Raw genomic sequence first — 19,012 nt, forward strand, 5'->3', positions numbered from 1 at the left:
GTTGTCCAGAATGTCCCTGGGAACTTCCTGGTCATCTTCAGGCTAGGCTGCTTTTGCAGACTTGCACAGTGGCGCCAAGCAGTTCCTGGCCGCTAGACTTCTGCTCCTGGTGCCCTCTTGTGGCACTGTAGAGAATAACTTGAACCTTGGGCTTGTATTTATGTCAAGTGTATGTAGTTCAAGGAGAGCTGGGGCTATTTAGTGAGCCCTTGTAACAAACAGATGAAATGTGTGCCCTTCTGAAGCATGTAAATGTGTGGTGGAGAAACAGCCAGAAGTTACACATGATGGAGAAGCGAGAGGGGTAGCCTGAGGAGAGGCATTTCCCCAGAGCTGGATGAGCGAAGGCCTCTGAGGAGCTGTCCAGGCAGACTGGGATGGGTAAATACACAGCACATCTTGCTGGAAGGCTGGGGTTGTGCTTACCAGGAGTCTAAGACACAGGGTGGAAACCTGAGGACCATGGAGGGAGGGAGGTGGGGAGTTCTGGGGGAAACTCAGATGCTTCATCTGCATTTAGAGTTTATTTTAAAAGCAAAAGGTATGAGGGAAGGACCCAGGGAGGCTGAATAAGACATACAAGCTGCTTTTTGTACCCCGTCTTTATTTGGACATCCCTGAATCCTCTCCCTGTTGTCATCCCTTCCTTCCATTCCAAGAAAAGCATGTCCCCATTTCTGTTACAGCCCAGTCCCCACTGGGCCACATGTCTGTCTGTCCATCTCACCCTGTCAAGACCTGTCATTCTGCCTTACTGTGCCTTCCTTCTTCCCATTTATGTTAGCTTCTCCCTGGTGATGTTTAAATACCTCATCAAAGCATCCCAAGACTCCAGCTCTCAGTACCCAATGCCTCAGGAACTGACCCCGGCCTTGTGTGAAGATCAGCTGCCTTCACCTTCATTTGCCTCCGGGCCTCCATGACATCACCACTCCCCCTTCCCTTAGCTGTCCTCTGCCCAGCCTCCAGGGTCACCCTGTCCTCCATAAATATTAGTTGTGCTCTCCCTATTTTTGCCCTTTTCTCACACGAGCTTCTCTGATCTCAGCTTAGATGTTATTTCCCCGGGGAAGCTCTGTTTCCTCTCAGGACTCTGAGCCACTCCTGTGCCTCTGGGTCATGAGCACGGTTGTTCATCTCATTCTCTCACTGGGCAGTGAGTCCCTTGGGGTGAGGAAATCTGTTTTACTCAGCACTGGCACCATGAGAAATGGCGCCCGAGTTGTGAGGATAGCAAACATCTTTCCCAAATACAGAGCCTTGCAGAGATCCTGCCTCCACCGACCGGTACTCAGTTTTGTTTCTCACACTGACCTTGAGTGTGTGAGTGCTGCTGCCCTTCTGTGTGGCTGGTTCAGCAAGGGTGCCCGGTGAGTTGCTGAGTTGTCAGAGATGGTGAAAAGCACATTTGCTCTCCATGACTGTTGCTATTCCCCATGCAACAGAAGAAATTTCCTAAGTCTCATCTGTTTCTGAGGTGGCCTGGGATTCAGCATTCACTGGTAGTATTTTATGCACCATAATCGATAATCATTTGAGAACTTTAGGAGAACTCATGGACACCCCACTGAACACTAGACACGCATGTTTTTATAGTCAGCCTCTTAGTGAGCAACCGACAATCGTAGAGTTAGTGTGGTTAGAGGTGATCTGTGCATGAACAGGACTGGGCAAGGGGCTCCATGGAGGTTGTTAGAAATTGTTAGCTGAGAGAAGATACTGCATCCTTCCTTAGATTGCACACAGATTCTCAGTCTGTCACCCCCCCATCCACCCTCCACATGTATTGATTAATAAGGATCAGGAGAAACAAATAGGCCAAATAGATGTTTATTCACGGAGAAATAACTTACAACCTAGACAGATGAACACCAGCATGTTTCTGGTCCCAAGGATGCCTCCTGATGTACCCCTGTCCCCATGCTGCAAGCAAGAGAGCTCTCTGAGCCCCCTCCTCAGACTTAGTTCCCCCAGGTCATGTCCAGCCCTGTCTCCACCCCCAATGGGTGTGGCCTATGCCACAGGTGTCGACAAGGTGAGTATCTCACTACAATTCCCCTTTTAGTCTAAAGAAAAGATTTGGGCTAGATACAAAAACTGTATACAAAACAGTGAATAACAAGTGAGCTCTAAGAAAAGGAAAATCAAGAACATACAAACTTAAGACCTAACTATCTAGTCCTCGGGTGAAGTCGAAATGGGGTTTACAATAGAGTTGTCTTAAGCTGGAAAGCTTAAGTCTAGTACCTAATATATCTAACTAGGAAGAGAGAATAATAGTTGTGATACTTTAATCTTCAACCTCATCAAAGACCTGAGAAGGAATACTAGGATAGGTAGGAAGTGTGGACAAAGTGAATATCTCATTACACACGTGTCCATTCTGTAACTGGTCCTGAGTGATTGGTAGCATGGGAAGCCTTCACAGTCGCCACGGTATGCAGAGTAAGCAGAAGGTGTGGTGGTTTTTTTACCTAGAAGATAGGTGGGGCAGAGGCTTTAGGAAGTCCCGCCTTCTGGCTGAGGACTGGTGATCAATGGCTGCCAGGGGAGGGAAGAGTCAGCTTTCTTTGGGAATGCTCCAGCAGATGGCTCTGTGCCCCTGCACCACTGACAGCACTAAGTGGTCTCCTTGGATCTGAAAAAAAAAAAAAAAAAAAAAAAAAAAAAGCACATAGGGGAGATGGTCAAGAGGAGAGAGAGCGGGGTGTGGCTTTGATAAACGTGTATACGGGTATGGGATTCTCAAACAGCAAAGGCAGAGGCTGAGAAGTAACGAGTATGTCCATAGAGATAAGAAAGATGATGTGTGCACATGAGCGCACACCACGGCGTGAGTGTCCACACTCTGTGGGGATCTCCTCTCTCTTTTAGCACCACCTGAGAAAGCTGGAAGGCCGCCGCCTGGATTATGATTATAAAAAGAAGCGAGTAGGTAAGATACCTGAGGAAGAAATCAGACAAGCAATAGAGAAGTTTGAAGAGTCTAAGGAGCTGGCCGAAAGGAGCATGTTTAATTTTTTAGAAAATGATGTAAGTATTTACACCAAACAGAAGGCTTTAATGCACATGAGTAACATATTGCTGTTTATGAGCATGACTGGCATTTGAAGAAAAACATTGTTATGGATGTTTCTAGAATGTTCTATAACTGCCACTTCCTGCCTTAGAGATAGTGACAGACACTCAACAATCCCTGACTGAAGCCTTAGGCCCTTGAGGAGGTTTGCTTATCTTTGGGTGTGGCCTTGTCACAGAAGATGGCCCAGGAGACCAGCCACAGCATTTGTGGTCTGGGGCCATAGTTTTGCTGAGGTTGACTGGTGCTCTCTGGGGCAGATGTTTGAGGGTGAAGGTCTGTCTCACCCTCCAGCCCTCTGAGGCTTTTACCCATCAGAGTGAACTCCAGGATACAGAAGACTGGCCTACGCACGGTGCTGACCATGGGTGGCTAGCCTCATTGGCTAGTCTGACCGTGAGAGCAAGTTATGGAGCAGAGTAAGGTGCATTGCTAAGGGCAGGCTCCTGACTCCTCTGTAGGAGAGAATAGAAGTGGGACTTGTAAGCACCCACTCTAACTAAAGAAATGGCGGAAAAGAGAACCATGAGTGAGAGCAAGTATTTGAGATGCTGTGCTCCACCCTGGGTTACCTCCTGCCTATGCTTCTGTGGCACCAGGCCCTCCAAGGCTCAAACCTTACCTCCAGGGGGCAGGTGGACCCACCGTCCCTCACCCTCATCTCCCACTGTCATGGATAAGATACAACAAGGGCTCTAGAAGACAATTATGTGTATAGATGCTCACCATGTGAGAGCAGTGCCCATGGATCCCCTGCTCCTAGAGTTACAAAGGGTTGTGAGTACCATGTGGGTGCTGGGAGTCAAACCTTGGTCCTCTGGAAGAGCAGCCAGTGCTCTTAAGTGTTGAGCCACCTCTCCAGCCCCAAGACACCAACTGTTTACCAGCACATGTATTTAAAAAAAAAAAGTGTTTGCCAAAGTTCTGCCTGAGAGGAGCTTAGAATGGAGTGAACAAACTGTCTGTCCTGGGTCTCTAAGTGTAGATTATATAACTCTTGAGCTTTCCGGCTATTTGTAGATGTTTTTAGGGTGGGCTCACCCCTGTGTCCTCAAACTTAAGTCTTATAAAAGCTTAGACTTCAATGGTTGAGCCATCTCTTCAGCCCCGGCAAACTTACGGTCTGTATACACTGCTCTCTCTTCAAACCATGTAAGTCTTTTCCAGCCTGTATTCTTGTAGCTGAGAAACCAGTGGGCAGGCCCAGCTGGACCCACGGACCAGCCTGGCACTCCCACACATGCCAGATATATCTGAAATCTAAAACCAGAAAGCCAGCCACACCTGGGACCTTTTGGCCTTTCATGGCCTGCTCTCTTGATGAAAACAGTCCAGAACCAGAATAGTTCAGGTATCCTGGTAGCTAGGGGTGCTCCCCCACCTCACAAGTCAGAGAAGCCATCTACCTTTGGAGTGGACCAAAGGAAGGGATGGTATGGGACTTGGCTTGTTCACTCCACCATTCCTAAACAAACCACACTGATTTACTCATCTACTCCAGGCAGATTTGGGACTGGGGGAGTAGGGTGAGTGGCCTTTAGCTCCACACTACAGTGTTTGCTATCTTGTTGGGAACAACTGCCTTCAAGGCCAGGAGGATCTTCTTAGTTGAGGTCAAGGGACTCCATTACTCCTCAGGCAGCTGTTTAAGCCAGGGAATGGTGGCTCTCTTGACTCCCAGGGATCTTAGAGGGCCAGGCCCATGGCTGACTCCTCTGCCAGGTTGTGGCTGACACCTGGAGTGGACCTCCCTTCAGAGAAGGGCCATGTGTCCACCACAGTTCACGGTCAGGTGGGGCTGCAGCAGCAGGAGGGCTCTGAGGGCTCACTGCCAGCTCTTGGGAATGGCACCTGAGCTATAGGTTTAACAACTCTGAGTTTATTCCTTATAGCTTGACATGGTTAAATGTCAGCCTTTGATCTTCGAAGAAATCACACACATTGCATTTTAAAAATATCCTTTCCAGTCCAGAGAGGCCAGGTTCTTGCAAAATTCCTTTGCTGATAGATCTCTCAGGCAGAGGCCTCTCTTCATCCACAGAGCCAATGGAATTACTGGGTTCCAGAGTCCTTGGTTGTTTTCATTGGTCCAGAGAAGCATTTTTTTTAGGTCTCCATGTGCTCATGTGTCCACATGTATGTGTGTAGGTGTGCACGCACGTGCATGTGCATGGGTGTGTATGTGTGTATGTATGTTTATCTGTTTCTGTCTGTGTGTGCATGTGTCTGTCTCTGTGTGTGTGTGTATATCTGTGTGTGAATGTGTATGTGTGTATCTGTGTCTGTGTGTACATGTCTGTCTCACTGTGTGTGTCTGTGTGTGCGTGTGTCTGTCTTACTATATGTTTATGTCTGTATGTGTGTACATGTGTGTATGTCTGTGTGTGCATGTGTTTGTCTCAGTGTATGTGTGTGCATGTATTTGTCTCTCTGTGTGTGTGTATATCTGTGTCTGTGTGTACTTATGTCTCAGTGTGTGTATCTGTGTGCATGTGTCTGTCTTAGTGTGTGTGTGTGTGTATATGTATGTCTCTTTGTCTGTCTCTGTGAGTGCTTGTATGCATGTGTGTACATGTGAAGATCACAGGCTGACTTAGGGTGTCTTCTGTGATCACTCCTCACCTCACTTTTGAAATGGTCTCCCACTGAACCTGGATCTTACCCATTTGGCTACACTGCTGCCGGCAGGGCCCCAGGGACCTCCTGTCCCCACCTCTCCAGCACTGGGCTACAGGTACACTCCACTGCAGAAGTTTTTATTCTTATGTGGACTCCATGGATCTGACTCAGAGTCACTGGAAAAAGAATCTCTGTTTACAGCCAGAAATCCCCTCCAGCTCCTTCATGGAATCCAAAAGAGCAGCAAACTTCATCATACACGGAGAAGTCACTCGAATCACCCCATTTGAAATAGAAGGTGACCTTCATGGGCTTCAGCTGTGAAAGAGACTTGCTTGCCAACTTCCAAAGATTTGCATTTGTCCTTTCGTGTCAGTTATACGGTGGCTCCCAGGCATCTGGGTTGGGGTGTCACAGACCGTTTCTTCTCAACTGCCCATTTCTGTGGTCCTCCTGCAGACAGTTGAGCTAGAGGGCCTTTTGTGAGCTATAGTCTTTTGGCTTTCTTTGGGAAGCCCAGATCCATTGTAGTTGCTTCAAATGCATCAACTCATGTTCAGATCCCGACAGTGTCCCTGAGGTTCCACAGCTCATGGTGACTGTAATCCCCTGGCATCTGTGATATGCCTCCATCCCTAGGGCCCAGATACTCCCAGTAGCCTCATATTCTGGTGCTTTTCCATTAATTTGCAGCCAGAGAGAGGTTATAGAATTAGATGTGTGTGTAGGTGGCCCAGGTTCTTATGCAGCATCCATTGTCTGTCATGGGAGGGGGTTGAGTCTGTACTGTTTGTTGCCTTCTTAGACCCCAGCCAGGGATGCATAGCATAGAGCTAAGATGGCCGTTTGCTTCCATGAATCTCAAGGCCACAGCTTCCATCCCCAGGAAATGGAGACTTTAGTGGTGCTGCCCACCCTTAGATTTCTCTTGGTTGGGGAAAAGAAGAAAGCAGTGCTGTTCATTTTCTATGGCTCCTGTAATGTGTCTGTAAGCGTTGTGGCTTAAAGAATACAGCCCATTGTCTTCCAGTCTGGAGGCTGGAAATCTGGTGATGGGGTGGGGGGTTGGGGGACTTGGCAGTAGCCTGCTTTGTCACCTTTCCAGCCTCCTTAGCTCTGTGGCTCCTAGCTTGGCTTCCTTCATCTGCAAAGCCAGCAGCAGAGTGTCTTCAAGTCTGTTGGTCTTGTCTGTGCCTCCTGTATCCCTCTCAAAAAATTGTCGTGTGTGTGTGTGTGTGTGTGTGTGTGTGTGTGTGTGTGTGTGTGTATTGTGTAAGACAGTCTAGCATAATCCAGACTGGCCTCAAACTTGCTCTACAATGAGGATGTCTTTGAACTCCTTATCCTTCTGTGTCTACCTTTAAAGTGCTGGAATTACTGTCACTACCTCCAGTTTAGGTAACCCTGGGATTTGAACCCAGGACTCTGTGCATTCTACTGGCTGAGCTGCATTGTCAGCCCAAAAGCAGCCTGTAGTAAACGTTGGGCCACACTGGAAACCCAGGATTCCACCTCATTTCAAAGATTCATAATTTAACTATCTGTCAAGTGTCCCTTGTTGTACAGGATAGCACATTCACAGCTTTCACTCACAAATGAAATCAGTAGGCAGCTTTTCAAATTCTGTGATGTGCCAGTGGAGGATGTGTTTCACCTGGACAGCCTTTGGCTTTTGCAGAGCCCAAGTTTGTTGCTTTAGCATGACTCTATCTTTCTATGTATTTAATTCGACCTGCGGCCCTGGAAGCAGAGGCCATATCTGCTGGTTCCCAGCACACAGCTCACATCCTGCCGGTGGGGGTAGGGGGCTGGAAAGTTCTGGTTCCCAACAGTGATAGATAACCCAGTTTGGGTCTGACTTGTCTTTGCACTCATGTAGTAACTACTCTCGGGGCTTGCCCTGGGTACCCACTGTTTGCAGGTACCATGTGTAGTGTGCTGCTGTCTGTCAAATGTTTAGGGGTTCTGGATTCCATGGCACTCAAGCAAAGGATTCTAGATGCAACTCCAGCTGTCAGAGAAACAGTTGCTGATTCCCACTCCCTTTTGCAGAAGGGTTAGTCATTTAGTTGCCTTTTGCTGTCCTTTAAGTTAGTAAATGTCGAGCTTAGTTCAAAGTGGGTACAAAACAGACTGTTATTACTAAAGGCAGAGAGGCAATAGCAGTGTGTAGCTCCAGCATTGCAGGGAAGCAGCGTTGTTTCTTAGCAGATTCTGCAATGATCATGTCAGGCTGTGGTGCTGGCCTTGTTCAAAAGTGTTCTTAAAAGCCAAGGAGGTGAAATGTAAGAAATCCTTAGGATTTTTGCAGGGGCCATGCTGTCTTTGTTTTGTTTATTGTGTTTTTGGAAATGGAAGGCCCGTGCTGCTTCTCTAGCCACAGACCATGGTAAAGTAAGTGCAATGTCAGGGCTTGCCTTAGTCACGTGCCCATTGCATTCTTGGCATGAATGGGATCCATGCATACTGTAAATGCACATTAAACCCATGTTTAAAATAAGTGTGTGGTAAAAATAAAGGGCAGGCTGCTGAAAGGGTTCTCAACAGTACACGGAAGCAACATGGATCTGTGGAAGCAAGCAAGTCCTGTGCTGGCTGTGCAGGGGGAGAAGAGATGACAGAATGAGGAAGCAGCCAGAGCTGGTTGGAATGCTATGTAAGAAAATGATGTTTTGGCAAAACCTGGGAGACACAGTTTTGATTTGTTTTTCTGTCCAGATCTGGAGTTCCAGAGATTTGGGGTGGATGGGTTGGGGAATCACCTCAGTCCTCTGGACCTTGCTATGGAAGGTTCTAGAATTAAACTCAGTCCTTATTTGCTGTAGTGGTTCTTGAACCCCGCTGATAAGCAGGAAAGCTCTCAGGCCCCGTTCTGCAGATCTTCTGGGCTTGTCAGTTTGTGGGAAAGAGGAACAGTGGAGTCTGCACTACTCATCCCCTTCTGCTGTATGTTTCAGCGAAAAGGCTCTGTTGGGTGGTAACAAACACAGGGACAAAAGCTCTTTGCCTTGGAGCAGGGGTGACCTGCCTGCTGCCCCTGCTTTCTCTGATCATGGCTTCATTGACTTTGTTTGTTGTCACTAAGAAAGCTCGTCTATCAAGCATCTCTCTCCCACTGTGGTGGTTTGAAAGAAAGTGGCCCCCAAAGGGAGTGACACTATTAGGAGGTGTATCTTTGTTGGAGTAGGTGTGGCTTTATTGAAGGAAATGTATCATTGTGGAGCTGGGCTTTGCGGTCTCATATGCGGTCAAGCCCAGTGTCTCAGAACACTTCCTGTTGCTTGTGAGTCAAAATATAGGAACTCTCAGCTCCTTCTGCTGTGCTTCTTGCCTTGACAATGAAGAACTAAACCTCTGAACTGTAACTGAGCCACCATGTTTAAATGCTTCCCTTTATAAGAGTTGGTGTAGTCCTGATGTCTCTTCATAGCAATAAAACCCTACCTAAGCCACCTGCCACATTCAGATCCACGTGTTTTAGAGCATTGAAAACAATTGTAAGTATATCATCCTATAACTGTAAAACAGTGTTTGGTTGGAATTACAGTGGATTCATGATCACAAATCAATTTGACAATGTTTTCCCAGCCTCTCCAGTCCTGCATGTGACCCTCATGACTGTAGGGCTCTGAGATGGGATGAGATGGACTGGACCAGTACTGAGGCTGCCCTACTGAGCTGAGCTGTTGTCACCAGGCTTCCTGTTTGCTGTGGACATCCCAAGGGCCCTGGCCAGCATGGAGTAACTTTGCATTTCTGTCACAGGTAGAACAAGTCAGCCAGCTGGCCGTGTTTGTAGAGGCAGCATTAGACTATCACAGGCAGTCCACAGAGATCCTCAAGGAGCTACAGAACAAGCTCGAGTTGCGGTAAGTACTTTTGTCTTGCTTAGGCAGGGGGCTGCAGAGTGCAGCCACCATCTGTCCTCCAGCCCCTTCTGCCCATTCTGTTTGGGATTATCTCTAGCTGGCTTTCAGGTTGGGCATGAGATGAGGCTAAGATAATATCTATGTAGCTTGGAACAAGAGGGAAGAATGGGGTAAAGGGCTGGAATGACTTTCCTTCTTTTTCTGTTTTATTAATATTGCCCCTTTTGTGACCCATGTGTAGGGCATGCAAGCACCACAGCTTGCTTCCTTACTACTTGACAAAGGGTTCACTCTGTTTACCTATTGAGGTGGAGTGCAAGCTGAGAGAGCCAGATGCTCCTGTGACCAAATTCTAGACAACAAGTCAACGACAGCCTCTGACTGATAAAGAAGTACTGCTGTCTATCTTGGGACTTTCATGGTCTGTGTAATTCCTATTTTCTGAAAATCAATAATATTATTTACAGTGTGTGCAGCAGCCCCATTAATCAAATTATTGAGCTAAACCTACACTATGTTTTGACTAGGCTTTATAACAGAAAATTGTTTTATGTACGATTATAGTAATAAATAAATTTGGAGAGATTTTTGCTTCAGTTGGTACTGCAGTTACAGAGGGGAGGCTGTTTCTTAAGCATCCACTTCTGTAAGCAGGCGGCCTTCTTCTAGGTGTCATATGAGCATATTTAGATGGCTTCCTCTCCAGCAGAGAGGAAAGAAGACAGCTTGCCTTAGGCAGTGTCTGCTAAGCCTCAGGGACATTATGAGGACATTCTTCCAGATGAATTTCAGCTAGAAACCAAAGTACATAATGGAAGAATCACACTCGGGGCATATCCCTGACACTGAGGGCACTTGGAAGTCAGTGTACACAATCCTTATCTCACAATCCCATTGGGTCTGGTGGCCTTCAAGAAAAGCAAAGGCCTGTGGTGGCTCTGCTGTCTGGGACAAAGGTCTGACTTGGCGTCGCATGTGTGTTACAGAATAGCGTATACCTCCAAAATCCCCAAGCGAGAATACGTGCCAAAGCCTGTGAACACGGGTCCCAGTGACATCAATGGAGTTTCCACCAGCACGTCATCAAAGATGTCAGGTAGGTTAGCCATCTCAAGTGTGCTCAGTGGGCCTCCAGTTAGGGGTGTTCGCCCTTGTGTGTGGGTGAGGCTGTTACTGGGAATGCACTGAGAAACTGGTGGACTTTCCTTGGTTCCAATTCCAATTGTTAGGTGTTCAAATTTTGTAAACCACTACTGGGAAGAAATCCCTTGTATACTAAAAGTCCCTTCTAGTGTGGGTGTTAGACGTGCCCTGGGCTAAAGATCCATAGCTGGTATATTATCTTTATATTTAAAGATCTACTCCTTCAAAATCGCTTATTAGAAAGTTTTAGTTAGTGTTCTCCGAGCACCTGAGATGTGCCTGACACCACCTCAAGTACTGTACTGTTAGATTTTAAATAGGAGCTAGAGTAAGACGAACCAGGAAAAATTCAAATGATGTTTATTTTCCTATAGTCTCTATATGATTTCCAACTGCATCTGGTCTCCCTACACATAGCTTCTCCCAATGACTGAGTATGGGTATGAGTTCTATTTGTAGCTAGCACATGTACTTCCTGTATAACATAATCTTATTTTTTTTGTTTTGTATTTATAAAACAAAAGCAATTGTATTGTTCTACAATTTCCCCCCAAAATGCATTGCTCTTTCTTGTAGGGCTCTCCCATTGTGTTTAGCAATTTCATGTCTTTTGTGTGACCCCTACTAACTGCAGCAGTGGCCACCATTATGCCCTAATCTGCCTCAATATACAACAAAGTAAGACTGTCTAGAAATTGCTGAGTCATAAAGAAAGTGAGGGTTGGAGGTGGGACTGTGCCACTGTTTAAATGATGGTGGTGCCAAGCGACTCTCCAAAATGGCTGCACTATCAGGTTGGTGTGTGCCAGATCTCAAGTTTTGTTAAGCATTTCTACATAAAAAACTCTGTTCAGTCTCCATTTTAACCTTCCTGAAATTACTAGATTAGATATTTTTTTTCTGTTTTAATTGATCACTAGTATTTACCTAAGTTACATCATTTGTTTTATTTTAGAAAATTTGCCTTGCCTTTGTGAATTCTAGGAAATCTAACATATGGGTTATTAATAGCTTTCTTTTCCCAGTTTGCCATTTATCCTCAAACGTTGGGAGGCGCTTTTGTATTTAGTTTATTTGCCTTGTTTAACTTTGTTTTTAGGAATAGGCACTCTTATTTTGGTGTAGACAATTTTAGCAATATTTTTGTTTATTATTTGTACATTTTGTGTCCTGCTGAGAAGTCTTCCTGTCCATGGGATTATTCCACTATGGTTTTCTACTTCTTTAAAAATTGTTCCTTAATATTTAGGATAGGTCATTGTCATCTGGAGTTTATTTTTGTCAACAATGAAACTGTGAAGCCCCCAGAGTGGCTGAACCATCTCATGTTCCCACTAGGCATGTGTGTGATCTGTTCTCTCTGTGTCGGCATTTGCTGTTGCTTTTATATTAGCTGCACTGATGCTAATGCAGAGAAGCAGTCACCTGTCTGTTGTGCATGTTTGTTGTGGAATACTGCTTTAGCTATGTAAAGATGCATTATATTTGTTTAAGTTTCAGAATATTGCTTTAACTATGTAAGGATTTGTTAAATTTTTTATGCTTCAGAATATTACTTTAATGATATGAAGGTGTGTTACATTTGTTTATGCTGCATTTGTTTAACAATGTAAAGATGTGTTGCTGTTTTACTTTGCCTGCCTTAGGCTTCTGATTGGTCTAATAAGAAGCTGATTGGCCAACAGCTAGGCAGTAGAGGGAGAGCAGGGGCTGGCAGGCAGAGAGAATAGGTAGTAATAGGAGACGAGGAGAAAGAGGAGAGAGGGAAGAGAGAATAAGGGAGACACTGGGAGCCAGCCAGGTAGCCACAAAGTAGGATTTATAGTATACTAGAAAGCCCTGAGGCAATGTAGATGAAGAGAAACAGGTTCAATTAAGTTATAAAAGTTATTGGGACAAGCATAGATAAGTTCAAGCATTCATAGCTAATAATAAGTTTCTGTGTCATGACTTGGGAGCTGCTTGGTGGCTAAAAGAAAGCCTGGTACATATGTTCCTCTGGATGAAATGTCTTTCCCCATCATCACCCATTTTATAATTGAATTATTTCTATTTCTACTGCTGAGCTTTGTCAGTTCTTTACATAGGCTAAGTGGAAAGTCCTTTGAGATATACTTATGGTTTTCAATTTATTCTATCTTTTCTTTGTATTCTTTTCATGTGCTCTTCACAGGTCTGAACTTTTAATTGTGGAGTCTTATGTTTCATGTTTTTTCCTCTTATAAACTGTCTGGGGTGGCGTGTTGAGCATTCTCTGCCTTGGATGCTGAAGATATTTCTCCCATCCTTCTGAAGTTCACAATTCACACAGTTTGTTTGCACAGGTGTGAGACTTGGGTTGACATTCATTTGCTTTGTTCCCCGATGTCCTGGTGTTTCTTTTAGAACACACATAGCCAGAGAAGCTGAACTCTGAGTTTTCCCTAACATTGTCACACATTTTTTTCTTTCAACTATCAGGATATATCTGCATATATCTTTAAAAGAAAATGGCACTCAAGGGGTACAACCATGACAGACAACAACTCCCTTTCCATCATGACTCATTCCCTGCTCCCAGAAGAAGCCACTTGTTTGACATTTAATCTAGCTCAGAATAAGAAGTTTGGAGTATTCTTGTTTTGAGTCCCTCATGTTTTCCTGATATGGAAGCTGAGACCTTAACTCTTTCTGTCTCCCATATACTCTCTGCCTATCCTTCATCACCATTTAAAATAAATACTCATATTATAAATATGGCTCCCTTTATTCAGGAATCTTAAAATGCCTCCTCCTGCTTCTCCTGATGTGTCTTTAAATGCAATTCTTTAAATGCAATTGTCTGTTTCTCATTGAAGTTAGTTTCCATTGAATTGTTGTGCGTGGGAGCTGGGTATGAGGAAGTATGTGGTGCTCTCTCTTTCTGTTTCTTCCTCTCTCTGCCTTTTCCTCTCTCTCTCTCTCTCTCTACACACACACACACACACACACACACACACACACACACACACACACTTACTTTTTGTGCTGTTCCCATAGTCTATTGTCAAACTCCAGACTGGTCCATGCCGTACACTAGGCTGGGCTGGACTAATGATCACAACAGGATTCTTCCTGTCACTTCTGTGTTGTTTGTTTACGAGTTCTGCCTGCTGGTCTTCTGCACACCAAATGTTAACATTTGTTTTTATTTTATGTGTGTGAGTGTTTTGCCTGCATGTGTGTATGCACTTCAGGTATGTGTAGGACCTGTGAAGGGGATATCAGATTCCTGAAACTGGAGTTACAGTTGTGTGCAGCTGTGTAGCTGCTGGAAACTGAACCTGGGTCTTCTGTAAGAACAGCCATTTCTCTCCATCACTGAATCACCTCTCCAACCCCTATGTGTCACTGAAAACAAAGCAAATAGTTCTACAGTCCCAGTGTAGACCTCTACTTCATAATTTATAACAATGATTTGTAGAGTCATGAGTAGCAAAATAATCTTCCCAGAGCTGGGGAGATGGCTCACTTGTTGGGTAAGCATGAGGACTGGAGTCTGGATTTCCATTGTCTATGCTATCCATGTAGGCATCTCTACCTAATGTCCCAGGCCTTGGGAGATGGAGACAGGATCTTCGGAACTAGCTTGCTAGCTAGACCACCTTGTTGAATCAGTGGGATCTGGGTTCACCTGAGAGACCCTGCCCCCATATACAAGGTGGAGAGCGATTGAGGAAGACACTGAACAGCTCTGGCCTCCAATGGCATGCATACAGGTGTGCAGTACACCTCCAGGTATACTCAGACCCATGAGAACATGCATACATACATGCACATACATGCATCACACACACACACACACACACACACACACACACACACACACACACACACAGAGGAAGAAGAGAAAAACATAGTGTTCCCAGCAGTGTCACAGCCATGCCTCTGTCTTCTCATAGCTTCTTGTATTCAGACCCTGCAGTTTTGTGTCTTGGGACCAGGTCACATCTCTCCTGTCTTTGGGTTTTGCTTCTTATCATTGTTGGTTTTCTAGTTTCTTTGAATTTCCAGGTGAATTTTAGCATTTCGTTTTTCTATCATTACAAAAGAGCAGATTCTGATTTTAATTTTGTTTGGATGTAATGTACAGATCATCAAAGGGGAAGTCGATGGCCTAATCCTATAGAATGTTCTGATCTTGATCACAACCATTCATTTTTCTCAGCAGTGTTTTGCATTGGTTACAAAAGTGTCCAACAGAAACAGCTTAAGAGGAGGTGGATTTCTTTTTCTTTTGGCTCAGGTTTTAAGGAGGTTTACAGTCCCAGTGATGTTGACAGAGATAGACAGATCCCTGAGGCTCTTGGTCAGTAATAGATCCTGTCCAACAACAACAACAACAAAAAAAAGTGGATGGCTCCAGAGGAATGACACCTAAGAATGGCCTCTGTCACCCACAAGCCTGTTCACATAGGTGTACACACTCCTGCACACATGCATGCATCCATATGAACATGACCCTCCCTCACCCCTCCCTCACACAAGAAATGGTTCACATTCTCTCTAACCCATTTCTTCTTCCCCAGTCACGGTTTTCCATTTTACCCTTTAACACTGAGACTTGTCTTATGGCCCAGAATATGACCCATCTTGGTTCTGTGTGGCCCTGAAAATAATCTATTTTACTCTTCCTGGTTGTTCTGTAAGTAGCAGGCAAAGTTAGACCAATTTGTCTGCCTCCCTTTCCTGGCCGAGTTTTGTCTTTTTCTGTTAATTTGTGTGTACAAAGCGTTGAGGAATAGTAGTGGTGGGCATGTCTTGTTGAATGAGAACACTGGGAAGGTGGGTCCCATTCCTTCCTTCTTCCTCCATCTTCACTGGTCCTTTTAACCCAGTTACTCACGTTGTTTATAAATGCCCTTCTTCCCTTCAATCTCCACTTTTAAACTTCTATTATTATTATTATTATTATGATGATGATGATTACTATCACTGATGTTTTGAGACAGGCTCTCACTTATTCCAGACTGAATGCATAATTATGTTGCAGCTGAGGTTGGCCTTGAACTCTTGATCCTGTTGCCTCCACCTCCCAAGTGCTGGCACTACAGGTCTTTGGTGCCCCGTGTGGCCTTGGGCTCTCCCTGTGTGCCCCTGTTCTGTCTTTCTTTCCATAGCTGCACTCCGTGGATGTCTCTGTCTTTGTGCCCTTCTTCTCTGTATCCATTCATGTGTGTTTCATTTTATGTAGCATGGCTGCTAATGTTTTTATCTTTAGTTTTAGTTTTCTGTTAGCTTCTTGACAAACTGCCATGCATTTTGTGACACAATGCTGCATGTTTCTTCCTTATCCTGCAGTTCTGGGGACCTATCTAGATGTTGGGACTTTTTCTGGAAGCTCTAAGAGAGGACTCATGTCTTGTCTTTTCCACTCTCTGGAGGCCACATGTATTCCTTGGCTTATGGCCCCTTGCTTCATTGTCAGTTAGTGACAGAGAACTTCAGATCTCCTTTTGACTCTGGTCAGGAGTACAGACATGTACCATCATGCCAGGTTTATAAGGTGCTAGGAAGTGATCCTGAGACTTGCCTCATATTAGGCAAGTGCTGTACCAACTGAGATATGTCCCTGGCCCCTTAACTGTATTTTTAAAGATGATGTATATGGGTGCATCTGTGTTGAGGTATGCGCACCTGTGTGTAGGTCCTTGCAGAAGCCAGAAGAGGGCATCAGATCCCCTCCCAGGTACTAGGATCCAAACCAGTCTGTGCCCCTGTGTGCTGGGGTTGCAGGCATGTGCTGCCATACCTAGTGTTTGTTCAGTTTTTCTGGAGGCCTGAACTCAGGGCCTCATGCTTTCCAGCGGGCAGGCTCCTTATACTCTGAGCCATCTCCCCAGCCCTGAAATATTTTTAGTGCCCAATGTTAACGTAGCAGCTGGGTCTCCAGTTAAATGTCTTCTTCAGCAAATATACCCAGCTAGACTTGAGCTAAACTGTCTATTTCCCATCACACTTATTTCAGGGTTCCAGTCTGAAGCTGTAATTTATAGAATGCTGTGCTAGTTTTCAATTTACATTGTGGAATAATGCTTTATGCAAATTTCAATGATTTAAATGACATTTACCTTATTAACAGCATCATTCTCAGACCAGTTCTGTCAAGACTTTGCTGTCAGGATGACACTAAATTCCATTAAACAAACAAACAAACAAAACAGAAAAAAAAGATAAACTATCATGTACAGCATCATAAGGCTTTCACATTGCACAGTGACTGGGGAGAATAGTCCAGAAGGAGGGGCTTTCTCTGTGTAACTGCTCTGGCTGTCCTGAAACTCATTCTGTAGACCAGGCCAGGATGGCCTTGAACTCACAGAGCTCCTTCCTGCCTCCCGAGTGCTGGGATTAAAGGCGTGCACCACCACTGCTTGACTGGTCACAGTTCATTTCCATCAAACACACTTCTGCCCTGTGTGTTCTCAGCAATTATGGATGCCTAGAACCATGGTCCTCTCTTAGACACAGCACCTCAGACAGCTTGATGTCCTTCCTTCTTGGTCAGATCCATGCTCCCCTTGCTCAGCTCATAGAGGCTGAATTGAGGCCACTTGAAGCCACAGGTTTGAATGAAGGGCAGGTGATATAAGTCATGGACACATGCCTGGGTCCCTATGAGTTAGTTAGTTCCCAGAGAAGTATTTGAAATAGCAGCTTGCTTACCTTCAGTTCTTTAGGACTCTTGAAGCAGATAGCTTTCTTAACATCTGACTCTCACCTCTGCTCTTTCCTGATGTCTCTACTCACAGACTAGGTGATTTTCAGTCTCTTAGGCTACTCCCCAGCTTCTACAGGGAGCCACTAATATGCACGAGCATCTTAGTTTTGCCAGTCTTCTTTTTTAGAGTTCCTGGTGGGTGCTCTGCTTTCAAGGTTGCCGGCGTAAAAGTTGGACCAAATGCTTTGCTGTGACCTCATGGGCAGCACAGGCTCTCAAGCCTATTTCATACACATTCTCTCCATTGCTGCCTTCTGAGTCATTGTCTCTGGATGCAGGTTTTATTGTGCCAATGCCTGGCTTCTGGTAACAGTTCCTACACTGAGGTAATAGTAGCCACCTTTCTCAAGAGACTTGAGAAATGAAGGGTGGAAATCTAGGCACAGAGTTTCCCCTTGAAGAATTGAGCATAAGTAACTCACATCACCTCCTTCACCTCTCACTGGCCAGGGCTTAGTCACATGACACACTCAGCTGGTGATCCAGATCTTACCCATAATTCTGTCACCATGGAAGAGAAAAGGGAAAGGGTTGGGTAGACAGTGTGCAGCTCCCACGTGCATGTCCTAGAAAGTTACTGGAAGAAAAGGTCTGCTCTGTCACTCATGGCCTTCTGTTGGGGGCTGCAGACTCCATTTCTGTTCAAATATGGTTCTTGGGCACAATCTCCCAAGTGCTGTGGAATCACACATTAGAATCACTTAGGTGTGGGCAGACATGTTGGTAGAGAGCCAGATATTAAATATGTTAGACGTATGTTCTCTACAGAGCCATGTAGTTCCTATAACCACTACTGAACTTTGCTGTTATGTCATCAAACATGTCACAGAGGAGTGAGCGAGCATAGCTGGGTTTTGTTTCTATGTTATTCTGCTTATGGACCACAGTTTGCCAAACCCTGACCCAACTCACTGGGAAATCAGTGTAGCTCTGTCTGTCAAGTGGGCTTCAGCAGCTTCACTCCTGCAAACACATCCTGGAGACAGAATTTAAGCACAGAATATTCTTGTATATTTGGTAAATAGACTCTGAGAAGTTGTGTATGAAAACAACCTGATGACTAATTATTTATCTGTAGACACTTTGTTAGTAGTTGGATAACAATAAGTAGGTTTTGGTAGATTAACTGAGATGCATCTATTTAAATGTCATGATGTGTGGATTGTACAAATAGAAAAGAAAGATAAAATTAAGTAGATCCCATGACTGCATGGCAATAAACACAGCAGCATGTAGTCTAATTTAAGCAATGGGCAATATTTATCTGCTTTGAAGATATCTTTAAAATCATATTTTAACAACATGTATTTGAGTAAATGCAAATCTCCCATTGGGAAAGTCAGTGGCTTTGAAGACTTGGCATGGCAGCTTTAAGGAAATTGTGAACCCTGTTAAACATCACACTTTCTCACTGCCAGGAAGCTGACTGCCCCTTGGGCTGTCTGTGGGGGTAACCTGTATCTTGCTTAGCTGGGCCAGTCCCAGCGTGTGTCTGTTGCCCCAGTGTAATTTCTAGTGTCTGCCTCCATGTCTCAGAACTCAGGTTGTTTGGATGAAATGTAC

The 19,012-nt window shown here is 45.0% G+C and overlaps 1 protein-coding gene across 3 annotated transcripts in view; it reads left to right on the forward strand.

The window, feature by feature from the left end:
• The window catches only part of Sh3gl3 (SH3 domain containing GRB2 like 3, endophilin A3), a 120,035-nt gene that overhangs the window by 87,045 nt on the left and 13,978 nt on the right, over positions 1 to 19,012 (forward strand). For all 3 annotated transcript variants that reach the window (XM_051206603.1, XM_051206605.1, XM_051206604.1), the window contains exons 6-8: positions 2,875 to 3,033; positions 9,464 to 9,567; positions 10,554 to 10,663. In XM_051206603.1, the coding sequence (XP_051062560.1) occupies positions 2,875 to 3,033; positions 9,464 to 9,567; positions 10,554 to 10,663 (373 nt within the window). The remainder of the gene's footprint in view (positions 1 to 2,874; positions 3,034 to 9,463; positions 9,568 to 10,553; positions 10,664 to 19,012) is intronic.

The sequence above is a fragment of the Phodopus roborovskii genome, unplaced genomic scaffold, assembly GCF_943737965.1.
Source record: "Phodopus roborovskii unplaced genomic scaffold, PHOROB, whole genome shotgun sequence".
Lineage (NCBI taxonomy): Eukaryota > Metazoa > Chordata > Mammalia > Rodentia > Cricetidae > Phodopus > Phodopus roborovskii.